The sequence below is a fragment of the Ixodes scapularis genome, unplaced genomic scaffold (genome assembly GCF_016920785.2).
Source record: "Ixodes scapularis isolate PalLabHiFi unplaced genomic scaffold, ASM1692078v2 PGA_scaffold6__148_contigs__length_123643588, whole genome shotgun sequence".
Classification (NCBI taxonomy): domain Eukaryota; kingdom Metazoa; phylum Arthropoda; class Arachnida; order Ixodida; family Ixodidae; genus Ixodes; species Ixodes scapularis.
This window is the reverse complement of record NW_024609881.1, coordinates 47,351,673-47,367,297: the sequence shown is the minus strand read 5'-3', so window position 1 is coordinate 47,367,297 and position 15,625 is coordinate 47,351,673. Positions and strand designations below refer to the sequence as shown.

General features: G+C 39.7%; 1 protein-coding gene across 1 annotated transcript in view; it reads right to left on the bottom strand.

Annotated features, from left to right (window-relative positions):
• LOC8025829 (cytochrome P450 3A14-like) overlaps nt 1-13,662 on the bottom strand; it is a 49,391-nt gene extending 35,729 nt beyond the window's left edge. The window contains exons 1-4 of the mRNA XM_040207943.3: nt 13,563-13,662; nt 9,543-9,639; nt 5,796-5,848; nt 4,676-4,772 (exon numbers count right to left, since the gene is read on the bottom strand). Coding sequence (XP_040063877.1) covers nt 4,676-4,772; nt 5,796-5,848; nt 9,543-9,639; nt 13,563-13,621 — 306 coding nt within the window. The 5' untranslated portion in view covers nt 13,622-13,662. The remainder of the gene's footprint in view (nt 1-4,675; nt 4,773-5,795; nt 5,849-9,542; nt 9,640-13,562) is intronic.
• Nucleotides 13,663-15,625: the final 1,963 nt, after the last annotated feature.

Here is a 15,625-nt window from a genome sequence, read left to right as displayed (position 1 = left end):
ATAATAAAAACGCGACCCGCCGCGAGCCGCTGCTCCTTAGCGGGCGGCTAGCGGGTTGCCGATCGCTAAAGCAACATTGGGCCGTGATGTCAACATCGTCCTCTTTTTTTCCTCCGTTCCGGACGGGCGCACGGCGCAGCCGTTGCGGGCGCTTCTTTGTGCCGTTACCACCGCAACTTCGGCTTGTAATTGCGTGTTTAGCCGTTGCTTTTACCTGTAGCCCGCGTAGCTTCGGTATAGCCTTTTGTTTATTTGCTTGTGAGGACTCCTAGACTCGTTTTAGCGAGCAACTCGGTGCGCCCAAGATTGCCCAGCTGTTCCTCGAAAGATGCCGAGTACAACTTAAAGCGCTGTGGGCTGCTCGAACAAGCCGCTGCGCAACCCGGAGGTGCTTTTTAACAAGTTTCCAACGGATCGGAAATTGTAGAAGGTGTGGGTGAACGCTCTTCGACGAGTGGACTTTGGAAAGCCTTAAACGTCGACCCCCATACCGAAGCTCTGCTCCGATCATTTTCCGCCGGAGAGTTACGAACGAAACCTACAGGTGTTGGTTGCTTGTGGCTTGTCAGCGAAGGGGTCGAGGCTTAAAAGGATGCCGTGCCGTCGCTCTTTGCCCATTGTACATGTACAGAAAGGTAAACATGATAAAAGTATCCTGATCAATAAATAAAACAGTCATTGTCAAGTGCAGTGTTGAAGATTGAGCATTCACGCTCCATTGAATGCCTGTTGAATGGGGAATGGTGGGCATGTAGAGTGCAACCACTAACTAGCTCCAAACACTGAAGTTTGTAATGAAAACGAAAACAATGTTCTTCTTTGCGTCACTGCTTGTTTACTACGCTATCTCGTGCGTAGTATTCAGGTCCGTAACGACTACTAGCGAACGATATAAACATTCGCCTTCCAATCGTTCGAACCCGTTACGCAGCAGTATTAATTAACATTGCGTTTGTGAATACCACAAGGGACTTTAAAGAAATCGCGAAAGTTCGGATTTGGAAGTTACAACTCTCTAATTTGCCCGAGTTCGGCTGGAGGTAAATATAATATTTAAAAATGCAAAAAACAAAAAACAAATTTGCTTTAGTTAAAAGTTACGGAGGAAAACTTAAGATCCTATGTATTCTAATAAAAAAAATTGTTGTGGGTGGGGGTGGAAATGCGGAAGGGAAAGAAAGTGTTCTCACCTTGCTAACGTTCTCTGTTTTCCTTTATCACCCACAAAAACTTTTGCTAGCTTTGAGAAGAAAACGACTGCCCAAAGAACTTTTTTTTTTTTAGTGCGGCAAGTTTTTTTTTTTAATTTGTACAAAGATTTACTACCTGGACGAACTTATGTGGTGAATTAGTGTCGTAGCTTACAAATTCGGCTTTTATGCGCCTGAGGAAAAAATAACGAAAAAACAGACGTCTACAGCTTGACACACGTCTGTTCGGTTGTCGCGGAACGCGCCGGAGAGCCTCAAAGCTTCGTGTCTGGGACTGACCCGCAGCACGAAAGCGCCAGCACTGTACGTCACTGGCAGCGCGGCGTAGAGCAACGCCGCTCCATCCACGGAGCCCCGATGACAATTTAGGCCTAGCGACGAGTGCGGGAGACCGCACGCACTCCGACAGCTGCCGAGTACGGCATCGAACGAGTTCACTCGTTTTCCAGTCGCTAGCTTTTTGGTATACAAGCAACGAGTACGGCACGGCATAGCGCACGCGCGGCGGCGGCCGCCGAGTACGCCACCGAACGAGTTGACGGGTTTTCCAGTCGCTAGCTTTTGGGTATACGCACTAACTGTTGCAACATATGCTGGATAACTACCACGTATACAGAATTAAAACAAAATGAGCTTACCTTCTATCTTTAGACGGCTAGCGCAACAGAGGTAGGTGCCGCTTGGACTGCGTACTCGCTGAACGAGAACGATCTTGGCGTCACGTCCACATAGCGGCTGATTTCCAGTGTTGCCGGAACCTCGAGCGGCTAGTTTCGGTTTTGTCGGCCGCGCCCCAAACAAAACTTTGAGACGCCGATATCTTTAAAACTACGCACAATAACGAGAAAAAAATTACACCTTGCAATTCGGGGGCGCTAACTGCACTGAAAACAGCCATAATCCCAAAATCGAAAGTATCGACCGGAGTTGCCCTTTAAAGAACTGTACAATAATGCCTACTTTGCTTATCTGTATTTAAGGTACGTTTATACTCCAACGTAACGTCGACGGGCGTCGTAGCGCAGAGCGCAAAGATACTGATTGGTCGCAGATATCGTGTTTCTGGTTACCGGCCAATGAAAGGCGCGCGCTCTGCGCTACTCTGCGTTCACTGCGCTCAACGTCGGAGTATAAACACGCCTTTAGTCATATTTTGCCTTATGTTCTTCGGGTTTCTCTGCATTGCTCTGACGTTCACATTGGTAACTCAAGAAGCGCGCACTGGCACAAACGTCGGGGCAAATGTACCACGTGGTTTCCGAAATGGCTGGCATGTTGACCTGGCGCCCTTTACTTTTGGCCCATGCCCATCTTACAGTAAATAAAAAGTGGCTTTTTTAGGACTAAATATTTATAATTAAAAATGAACAGTTTACTCACTGCTAAGTTAGTGCAAGTTGTGAATAACATATAAAAAAAATTAATGCGTTGCTTAGCCGAGAAGAAGGGACTATACTGACCTAGACTGTAAAGCCACGAAATGAGTAGAAGAGCTTACACGTTTTGCGCTATTATGCGGAGCCAAAGGCTTTAAGTTTTGTTCGCGTCTCGAAATAATTGTGGAAATATAAAAGGTATCTTTTAGATTGCATTGCTTTTTAATATATTTATATGCGCCCGGTCAATCTCTGACTGAAAAATACACTTGTTTAGCAATATCTTCGACAACAATTTCGTAAAGCAGAAAATATGAATAAACTTCTGGTGCAAGACAACGTAATCCTCAAGACATCGCAACCAATAGAAACAACTTAGAGTTAGTCTATTTAACAAATGAAAACGCCAAATTTTGTTGGGTGAAACAAAAAGCACACTCTGCATGTTAGCATAAACACTGATCTGGACAACATTATTCCAGCTGCAACCCCTATGGAACTATAGCATTATACACAATGTTCTCGGCGGATGTATGACGAGGCCGCTTGCATTCGCTTTAAAAAGACAATGAAGGCAATTTTAATTATTCTTTTTAAATGGTGTTTTTAGGCTTCTTGGGATCCTAGCATACTGCCCAATTTTTTATAGACAGTTGTGACGCGTATTTCTGTACCTACGAAAGAACTGAAGAAACCGAAACTGAACTATCTGCGTTTCTCGTTTTTGGGTCTCCAAAAACGGAGGTGACGTAGGGAGTGACGTCACATGTGAATTGTCGGTACCGGCAGCATTTAGGGCGTCGAGACTCTGGTTACCGAGTTGGGTTATAGCAGCGCGGTGGCGCAGTCGTTTCGTCGGACCAACATGGACGGCAATGCCGCTCTCGCGAGCGAATTCGGGCTCCCGTTCAGTGACCTGACACCAACATAACTGGTGATGCTCCTAATTACACGGAACTCTGGAATGCCTCTTTACGAGGACGCCCCAGAATTGCCGCCGACTCAGAGTGATTCGTCTCACACCTACGCCCAGACTCCGGCTAACCTGAAGGTTCTGTTCAAAGTCTCCTGATCGAAAACGCAGCGAACAAATTCTGACGCCATCGCCGAGACCTCTGCGCAAGACAACGCTGTTCAACCAGAGACTTCGCAATGCTTCATCGCTTGGGAGTAGGTGAAAACTAGCGTCGCCCGAACGATCACGGGTCTTCAGTCGACCGTTTGGACATCCTTCAACTGCGCACAAATTTGGCATGACTACCGTTTTGCAGAATCCCTTGAGTGCCGTGTTCCTAAAGTAAACACGGCACCGACATCTGAAACCAGAGCCAAAAAACTCCCGCGTGCTCCGCGCTGTGTTCTTTATTTTATATACTTTGTTTGCCCATAGTTGCTCGTTGCCCGTTTCGCGTGCAGTGTAGCAAAGAGAAAAATAATTATGGTGTTTTGTTTACGGTTTAGTTATAATTTTCGGTTCGATTTATAGTTTTCATGGTTATTCAAGTGGAATTAGAACAGTGTTAATAAAAACCACGAACCAAAGCGTGACCGAGGGCACGTTTCTCGTTTCGACCAATCGCTGACACGTCTCTTGTGACGTCACTCTTCCAGGCCCCACAGGTTCACGTGACCTCCGCTTCTGCTGGTTTCTCCCGCAACGCTCGGGGCGTCGCCTCGATCGATCCCGGTACGATTATTACCGCGACTGTTTAATTGATTTGCGCGGCACACAAGCGCCGGTTTCGGCTGAAATTTGGGCATCGTGGCCTGAGGCGTGCCGGGAACCCAGTACGATCGCCAAAAAAAATATCTGAAATTGCCTTCATTGTCCCTTTAACTAAACGCAATCGTATCTACTTTTCGTACCTTCTTTGAACTATTGTGCTCCTTGCATATCTGTTTTCTTTTTATCTCTTTATGAAAAATTTACCGAGATTCGCGAAATGCATGAAAATCTACAAGGAAGGGTGTAGAAAAGTTGAGGTTAATAAATTCGCCGCCATAAATTAACATGTACACCCTATGCGCTCAGAAAAAAATAAGACGATATAAATATGTACTAGAATCAGTGCCAAAAATAACACTCACGCCACGGCCAGTGAAGTTGGAGAAGTTTTTGACAAAGACGTACTCCAGAAATTTAAAGTCCCGCACCACGAGCATTGGAACATCTCCATTGTAGAAGCTGAAAAATCATTGACAAAGAGTCAAGAAAGGTACACATGTGAGGAGTTTGGCAATGGTTATAATAAAAAGTAGTATTTTTTTGTTGTTATCAGCACGATCATCTGTTTAATTTGTTTGCTCATGAACATCTAAATGCTTGGTTATAATAAGCGTTCAGTATTTTGGGTTTCATTTGTTTCTCGATATCGGGTGTGTTTTTTTGCGCCGCGTTTTACAGATTTGTGTTTTTTTTATAAATTATAAAGCTCGGAAAAGAAGAGGCTTATCGGGGCTTCTGCAGAAGAAAATAGGGCACTGACGTTGGATATCAGAACTTCCAAAGAGCATACCCATGACGCAGGTACTCGGAAAATGCCTCGTACCGAGAAAAGATGAAAAGGTGAAAATGTGTGTGATTTTGAAGATATAAACAGCCTAGTATACAGTTTATTGGGGGCTGTGTTTCAAGTCGGCACGAAAAAGTTGCAGATAAAAAATTTTCTTCTCCCGGAGATTTGGATTTTCTCATTCGAGGTGTTTTTTTTTAATTTTTTCCCTATTTTGATAAAACCGATTCGGGAGTTAATTTTCGAGGATTATCGATGTTGACCGAAAACACGGAACCCTAATTATGATGAATATAAAACGGATTATACACATCCGTTCCCCTGTGGCTCATGGGTATTATGTTATGAACAATTGCTGCAGTTTAAGTAATTCTTTTAAAAGGGCCTTATTGTATAACGAGGAACTTATATAGGCTTAATTTATAAATCATTACAGTCGGCTAAACGTGCTCTTTTAGTCAAGCTGAAATGAAAGACCATTTTTATGTACGGAAGACTCATTCAAACGTGTATATGCTTTATGGCAAAAGTTCCCCTGCGCTATGAAAGTGAACTGTACGCAAACAATTGCCACAACCCAGATTAAGATATATTTGTAAAAAAGTTAGGACAATCGAACATTTATAATTTTAGAGAATTACTTTTAGATGTTATAGTCTCCACTCTTTCAAAGTTGATAGCCTAGAGACTCTTACCCAAATATATCGCCATATTGCTTGCACCATTTTTTCACAGCCTGGAATAAGTCCTGTTGGTAATAAGTATACAAAATAAGTCAATAGAAGTTGCATAGATAAGCGGTACGAAAAACTTCTTTCGAATAATGTCAAGAGTTTTTGCTTTTAGTGAATGGTTCAAAAGGGGTTTGATTGGCACAATAATGGTAAGAGATATGAATAACCCGCAAAAAAATATTGTAGCTTCTTTCCTGATGACAGCTGACTTAGACGTCTTCATGTTCACATTATATGTGGTAAATGACCTCTAAGCAACTAAAATACCGCAGATCTTTTAAAATGAAACAATAGTATTATATTAGGCACAGATCGCAACTTCCCTGGTGAATATTTTGATGTAGTAAACATCGAACCAATCTCGTCTTCGCCTTTTAACCTGATGCTATCATTGAAACATACTGGTAAGCAGTATTTTACTGGATCATGTCAAATGACTTATCATTACTAACAATAAATCGTACCTTCCTGTATTGTTCTATGATTCAATGTTAGACGATTGCTTAAAACATGCCTGCAAACTCTCGTGAAAATCTAAAAGTACAAAAACAGTTTTTTCTAATTGTCTCCCAGTTAAAAATAACCATTGACTCCAATTAGGACATTCAATTGGAACCAATTGAAGTCAATGGAATTCAATTGGTTCTTGGTCATCCAACTGGTCATTCTAATTAGTTTCAATGTTTCCAATTGGTTACACCAATTAGGACCAACAAAATTCAATTGGCACTGGGCCACCTAATTGGTCACTCTAATTGGATTCAATGTTTCCAACTGGTTACCCTAATTAGTACCAACGAAATTCAATTGGCACTCAGCCACCTAATTGGTCACTATAATTGGATTCAATGTTTCCAACTGGTTATCCCAATTGGGATCAATAAAATTCAGTTGGCACTGGGCCACCTAATTGGTCACTATAATTTAATTCGATGTTTCCAACTCGTTATCCCAATTGGGATCAATAAAATTCAGTTGGCACTGGGCCACCTAATTGGTCACTCAATTTGATTCAATGTTTCCAACTGGTTATCCCAATTGGGATCAATAAAATTCAGTTGGCACTGGGCCACATAATTGGTCACTCAATTGGATTCAACGTTTCCAACTGGTTATCCCAATTAGGATCAATAAAATTCAGTTGGCACTGGGTCACTTAATTGGTCACTCTAATTGGATTCAATGTTTCCAACTTTATGTTTTCAATGTTTCCAATTGAATTTTATTGATCTCCAATTGGGATCAATAAAAGTCAATTGGCACTGGGTCACCTAATTGGTCAAACCATTTAGACAGAACTTGCCATTATCTCTTTATCCTCACCACAAAGTTTCCAAAGATCGCAATTTTTTTTTCAGTATTGCGTTGCAATAAATTTTTTTCAATATTGCAATTTGAAAGAGGGAAAAATTCGTACGCTATTTAATAAAAAAATAATAATAAAAACGAAAAAAAAAGAAAAAAAATCTGTTGCTCGAATTAGTCGGAATTGCCGGCAGCGTCGGTGTACACTGGGCGGCAAAGATGCGCCGCGAGGACGGTGGAGGCATGAAGCACATGGCGACGATGGCGTGCACGGCATTCGTAGCATGGTTCTGGCAATGATTCAAGAAAGTTCTTTTGTGTTTTACTGCTGCAGAGTGCTCAATGGTGCGGTGATAATTACTTCATTTGAGCTGCCAGCTTGTTAGAGCGCGAAGGATTGGCAACAAACGTTTATGGGAGCAAGGTAAGAAATTTTCTTTGTCCTTGCTGCGCTGCAGTTTGGGGATTTCGGATTGTTAGACCTGCTGAGACACTCGTTGCTTGATCTTAGTGAACGATACCAGCGTGAATGTATAGCTTTAGAGAAGAACATTTTCCGGCCAGCTATCAGTTCGGAAGTTGTTGGGTATCTGCGAGGAAAGTTAAGTGCGTTTTAAGCATCTCAAAACGAAACTATGAATTGCTGAAAACACTGACTGGGCAGTTTCAAAAATTGAAGCTTTGGGATTCAAAATGAAGCAATTTTGGGGAAATTTTCGATGAGTGCGAAGTGGGGTGGGGGGGTCGGTCGGTTGGTGATGTCGGGTCATTACCTCCGGATGTTAATGACTTCTTAATAAAATAACAGTAGTTGCCGAAAATTTTGCATCTCATCCGGCGGACTATTTGCAGCTATGTTTCAAAATTTACTCTGTCTCACTCAGGGTAAGTTCAAAAACCTACCCGCGTCCAGCGTTGCCTCTGATCCATTCAAGTAAGATTTGGAACACAGCCTGCAATGCATGATTTCTTTTCGAGATACGAAAGACACTTATATTTTCACGTACCCAGGCACACTTTAAGCATTTTTCAGGTGCGCTGGCCAGCTTTACAGAGATGCCTTTGATTTGACTGTTTTTTCTCTTTATAGCAGAGAATATGTCTCACAGGCTCATAGGAAACTTAGTAGTCTTAAACCATCCCAGATGCAAATTTAGCCCAGTCTCGGCAAAAGCTTCATCTCCTAATTTTGACCAGTGTTTCAGTCACCCAAAGATGTTTGCCTTTTAATGCAAGGCCTGCAGGTTTATACCACGGCAACTAATTTCTTTGCAGCGAAAAAAAATGTTTAGTATGTTTCTAAGCTTGATTTAAACATTTATAGTCCCATAAGGTCATTAAATGCATATTTATCCTTTATTTTAAGGAAGCTGCAGCTGCTATCCTGGAAGAAAACGACGATGCCTGGAAGCAAGAAACCATTTCTAATAAGTTAAATAAAGACTGTCGTGATTATGTACCTTAAGATCTAGTTGCAACTTTTTCTAGTTTGGAATATCCAAACACTAACAGTTGTCCCAATTCGTATCTGTCAATATGATTTAAACAGTTGGACCAATTGCTTTTTTCCTTTTGGGAGTCCGAAAACAGAAATAGGTTTTTCCAATTGGTTGCATCCTATTGACAATGCCGAACTGGTTCGAATTGGTGATGTTCAATTAGATTTCGACGATTGGAACCATTCAACTTTTTCTAACTAGGAGTCCGAAATCACAGATAGGATTCCCCATTGGTTCTAATTGTCGATAACTAATTAGGACCAATTGACTTTTTCTAACTAGGAGTCCGAAATCACAGATAGGATTCCCCATTGGTTCTAATTGTCGACAACTATTTGGAACCAATTGACTTTTTCTAACTAGGAGTCCGAAATCACAGATAGGATTCCCCATTGGTTCTAATTGTCAATAACTAATTGGACCCAATGGTTAATTTTAACTGGGCTTTTAAATTTTATTACGATATTACTAACAACAAAAATATTACATGGTAATACAACCCATGAGATATGATTTATGTTAACAATTATTAGAGTGATTTATATTTGGGCAAGAACGTTCCTCAAAAACAGGAATAAATTGTACCAAGTCACTAGATTTCCTATCATTGTGAAGAAGACTATTTAGAAGGAGTAATATAAAATAAAACAGTAAGATCCTTATTTTTAATCAAATGCGTGCACAATGTCTTGGTGTATATATGTATGTGAAAATTAACATAGTTAAGGCAAGGGTGCAGGTAACTGCAGCCTATATTCCATAATCCTGAAGTGATAGAATCGACACTCAACAGGTGTGGACCAGGCCATTCTTTCCCCCCTTTGAGTATTGTATTTCAACATATGTTTTCAAGGTGTTCAGTATTATCAATAGCTCACATATCAGAATAAATAACCACATTCACCTTTTCGTGGTATTCCCTAAGGTTTCCCCAAATCAGGTTTGGTTTGGGTCCAGGAATTCCAATGTCTTTGAAGTAAGAAAAGGTCTTCTGTCTCCATCTGTAAAACAGACATTTAATACATATCTGGTATTTATGTTGATCTTGCATTTTTCATTGCCCAATCAGGCGTTCTTAAAAAATATTTTGAGTGAGAGTTTATTGATGATAGCTTGTCAGCTCGGCTTCGATAACCTTCGGGATAACATATAGAATTATTTTATTCTTATTCTTATCTATTTTGCTTTCGTACCAGACTAAGATCAGGCCATAGGCGTAAAAAAAGCAATGCCTCTGCAGAGTGTTTCTTACAAGGAGGGTCAAACGTTCCCTGAAAAAACACTCACAAACAATTAAACATTTGTCGTCTCTGGGCACTTTAACATATCCTACATATTTTACAGTTCAGAATTTCTAAAATTATTGGATATGTTCAACTAGCATGTCGGTGGAAATGGCACCTGTTTTTGGTGTATATTGAGATAAAGAATATGGCCAGCGATTTTATAAAAAATTGCATGACACAAGCCTACAGACATTTGTATTATTAGTTTACATAAATAAAAAATAGTACATGAAGTCATCTACAGAAATTGCCTAACCAAGAAAATGAAAATAAGACAATTACTACGAACCTTTACTCACTATACTTAAAGAACAGCTGAGGAGAGTCGCTTCTTTTTGATGCGAAAACAACTGAAATCTATGCTAGACAAGGAATCATCAATATCGACACGGGGGTTATTTTTACAAAACCTTTTCATGCGCTAAAGTTTTCTGTAAAGTGCTACATTTATGAACCTTTTTCATTAAATAAAATTCCATACTACTAAAGTGTTTTCTAACAAAGTTAGATTAATACTCATTTCGGCCATAAATCTCTTGTTTATATTTTTCTCGTTATCGAGCATCGTCACCACGCGATTGCAGCGCCAAAATTTTTGCCAATCTTCTCAACATATGTTGCGTAATAAACCCCAGCATACAAAAGAAATCGTGCGGCAAACAACTGCAGTAAACATTGGACGAAGAAGAGGGTTCGCGTTCTGGCGTACAAGTGTCTTAGACATTTTGCCAACAGCAGGTATCTAATGTCAATGCTTGCTACATCTTAACTGCTAGAAATCTACGACATGATAAAATATTCTCAGTAAAAAGGTTGCCCCTCCTACAATTTATCTTATCGACCGATGAGTACCGAAAGCTGGCAACGACCCTCGCCGAATATTTGAAGAGAGTCAGAGAAACAACATTTGCACTAGTCATATTTTCACCCAATATTTCGTGGTTTATTCATACATTTAATATTAATATTGTTGCGTTTGAATACATCAAGGAATATATAAATATCAGTTTGTGAACTGACATTTCTTCAAGCGATTCTTCCGACCTTGTCAAACAATTTGCAAGCCAATGATGGCTGTTCACCAAAGGTAACTGACTAATTAATTTCTGATACATCAGTGCGCTCAGCATGTTAAACAACTTTTATTTTATCTGCAGTGCCGACGAAGTGCAACAGAGTTAGCGCGTGCAATCTATCACATACATTTCAACTATTTTTTGTCAAAAACAAAAGGCTGCTAGCAAAATTGCGAGAGCTGTGGAATACAATAGTTTTACGCAGAAAGTTTGAAGGAACAATTTGGTTCTAATAAATCCACGCAAAATTAAAAAAAAGAGCACAGCTTTTCTTTTCACAAAACGTTTTGCGCAGCGTCTGTGGCTTTACTAAGTTGACATTAGTTATATAGCTGCGGCACAGTAGATTATATTACGCATATCGGCACTAAATTTTGCGCTTAACAGCGTTTAAGTTAAAAACGCAGTTTTTTCAGTTATTAAATCACTGATTAAAATTTAAATTTTATATAATTAACTTGTAAGTCGAGTCGAGTCCACGAATTAGAAGTATTAGCATATCCATCACCATCAACCGCAGCATCACACATATCTTGTGCAAAAAAGCTGTTAATATTATTATGTTCAACTTTGGACATGTCCCTGTATAAGGCGCTTTTCTTCTTTTTTTGCTCTTTGTTTAGCACGCAATTCACGAAATTAGTCATTTATTTACTATAGAAAATTGGATCATCATTCGCGTATATTGTTCCATTTCGCTGTAATACTTAAGCTAATTAATTTAATCTTTAACATTATATTATTTTAAGCACTGACTTACTATAGGGCACAGTTAAATTTAGATATAAAAATGATCTCGAAATTCCTAAGCATTCCTCTTTAATGTAACTAGAACTGCCCTATTTTTGTACAACTTTTCCAAATGCCAAAAACTATTTTAGTTTATAATTTATTTAAATAGTATAACATATAATTTTAGACACATGTCTCAAGAACATTTGTCAAGCCATTTTTATTTCAATGCCTCAGCTTATTAAAAGAAAATGCGAGATGTTATACCTCTACACTCGCGATATTTCCATGAGCGATCACAATCACATTTATACACTGCAGAACTATTTCAAGCCGATATATTTACAGATTAATATAATTACTTTATTCCAAGCTTGTTACCTCTGATGGCACAGGTAGAACATACAGGGTGTGTCCGCGAAAAATAGTTTACAGCGCTTTGTCACCTCAAGGGAAAAACCTACGCGACGCCGAATGCTCACGGCCTGCCTGAATGTAGTGCTAGCAGTACGGACCAGATTTAGCAGTTTCAAACTAATATATTATCTTATTCCAAAGTAAGAGCACATTTTTGACATTTAAATGGGAAAATGATGACAAAACGAAGCCCACAAATACAGGGAGCTGAATGCCGTCAGCGCGAGATCACCCCCCATTTCCGAATAAAATTTCAGAAAACCATTGGTAACGCTTGAACAAGATAATTGTTAGTTTTTAAACTTTGACGTCTTGTCCGGACCGCCAGCGCTTTGTTTGGGCGGAGACAGATTTTTCCGATGCGCAGTTTAATTGGTGCGGTGAAAAATTACTTAATATTTTTCGGGGATACGCTATACTTCTCTAACTGCAACAACTAATTCCCTCGGAGCCTTTAACTCTTTCCTGAACGCGCACATAAGCCATCGATCACCGGTTATTGAAGGTTTCCAAGCGGCGCCAAGAAATTAAATTTATTGCGGAGAACTTTGTTCCACAATACCGTAAATAGCCGATGTACTCTCGTTTCAATTTCATTTTTGGTTTGATCTTAATGACAAGCTGGTGGGTTGTCAAAAAGAGTACCGCAAACGGTGGTTGCACTTGTATAACATGGCTAACTGCTTGCATCAGTCTTCGTCACAAAAAGGGCATTATTTACATAATTAACCTGTATTCTGGCATATCGTATAAACCTCAAGAGCTTTGGGGACAATTTAAATGATGCTATAGACGTTACTATACAGATATTTGTCGGTAAGCATCACTATATATTCCAATGCTCGTCTGAGTCGACGTTTACGTTTGTACGTTTTATGTTCCCATGGACAGAAGTGCTAAATATAAAGCATCTGCAATCAAGGCTACGACAAAGCCAAAGTATAACAAAAAGAAAGCATTCTGCTGAGGATGTGAGGTTTACTAACTGTCTTTAACTAATATAGACATTCCTTCATTGAAAAGCGCTCGTGTTACGGAAACTATCTCTCCGACGAACCAAAAATAGACAACATCAGTTAGATTACACTAACCTTCAGAAGTAATAGCTGTAAGTGTGGGGCAAATGTTCTGTATTTTGAACTTTTCTTATTTGTTGTTTAATTTGACAATGCTGTAGAAATTTCTGCATTCATACGTTTTCGGCACATACAATGTACTTTCATGATATAACATTTTAAAATATTTTTTGCGCAATATACTAACTTCTGTTCTTTTGAAAGAACAACTAATTGGCCACATGTTTATATGTCATAATGCTCCGCACGCAAAATAGAAAAATAAAAACGTTTGCACGAATACTTCGTCGTCAGGAAAGATTTAAGGATAAATGAATCAATGAATGAACGAACTCACCTTAAGAGTATGATTCCAAGAATGATCAGAACGGTAAACAAGGCAGCAACGGCATACATCTTTTTTTTTTTTTTGCCAGCACTTCAGGTTTTAGGACGAGTACACCATGAAGGCAGCAGGTGTTTTCTATACCAACCTGCAGGAGACTGGATTTAAAGGCGACTGAAGGAGTCTCTTATCAGATATAATTTATCACTGCGTCCATTCAACCCGTTTAATCTTGAAAGGTACCCGGCGCTGAGCTCGGGACAAAGATTCCTGCATAGCCGAGAATCCCGAAACGCAACTCGAAGATATCAAGATTATCTCTTTTACCGAATGTTATGTTGTTCGGGACCGTCGGACGCCAATTAGGATGGACACTTTCTTACCTCAGGCTTTGCCTTCGTATGTTTAAATACGTTTGAGTGTTTGTAGACTCTGGTTAAAATATATGAAAACTATGTTTGCTGGCGTCTTTCAAAAGTCGCAAAGTTTTGAAATCTTCGAGAAAATCTAGCAAAGCATGCTTCTTATATATTTTCAGAAAAGATATTGCTGGGCCATTTTACGCCAAACGTCCCAAACGTTGCGCTCGACCATTTCCTATAAATATAAATCATGGCTTTTTAATGCAATGTTCTTAACCTGTTCCTTAAACAGTTTTATTTAAACAGCCGAAAAATTTGTTAGTTTTTCCTGAGCGTGATTTTGACATTTAAAATGCCTGTAAAACAAGGCACCATTCAATAATTCAGCGAACTACGATCTTTTCTTAAATGCGTCACACTTTCTTTTATGAAATTCAAACGGCTTTTAGCTAGTTACGTTTGATGATTACACATTTTTTATTGTTAACGTATTTTTTAATTAAACAAAATTATAACATAGAAAAGTTCTCAATTTCTCGTTTAAATATCGCTTGGCGCCTGGCAATTATTAGTTATTATATTGGGAGCCCTGCAGGTTTATTAAAAACGAAACATATTTGAGGCCGTACAACTGAATTTATTAAATCCAGTAAGAAAGCTTAATTCAATCTCATTATCCCACAGAAAAAGGTCTGTGTGATTAAAATTGTATTATAGCGTCTTTCATAATTACATCGGCATAAATAAAGCTAACTATATGCTGCCTCCCCACTTCACATCAGGAAGATCCTTAAAAAGAAGTGAGAGAGTACCCGTGTAGAACGGATGTATTTAAAACCTCCTTTATTTCCATCTACAACGGCTGACTGGAACTCTCTAGTCTACCGGAATACACGATCATCATCCCGTATAACACTTTGTTCTTCGATAATGTCTTAAATGTTGACTTTTAAACTGATGCGAATCTTATCATTCTCATGGCACTGTTCAATTGAGTACGATACGTAATTACTACAAATATGCTTGTGCGCTCTGGTTATCGTGCCCTGTGTTTTTGTAGATTTGCTCATGTTTTCGCATCGCTCCCTCCCAATAATACCTTTTTAAGAGCTTCAAAGTAACCTGAATAAATAAATAAATATATATTTAAAGAGAAAAAATTCTAAATTTGTGAAAAAGTCAGTTTTGCCACCTAAACAGCCGGTTTGCCCTAAGGTGGTCCAAGTAAAAAAAAAAAAAAAAAATAACGACTTTAGAAGAATAGTTTATTGCTTTTTATTTCTGAAAGATTAATCAGAAGGACTTTCTTTTCTAAAGCGAGAAAAAATATTGCATTTGCGCTCCCGCGTCGCAACCTGGCATTGTTTCTTACGGCCTCTTCACCGCACAACATGCCACCTGGCAGGAGAGCTGACAGGAGAGCTGAGAAGCTTTGAGCACACGCAAGGCAATTTCTGGTCGGGACTGCGATTTTCGCAGAGGGTTCTACGCATGCCCATTCTTGACTCTCAAATGCATTGCGTATTAATTCACTGTTTACAGTTAAAGACACGCCGCGGTTTGCCGCAGCCGCTTCCACTCGCCCTTTTCGGCTGTAAACGCAAACAACGGCGGATATGGTGTGATAATCGTACTTGCCGCCACTGTATAGAAGGTTCGCTGCTTCCTTTGTACCGGTGTCAACCCTCCTCACTCCGAACTTTGATGCCTAAC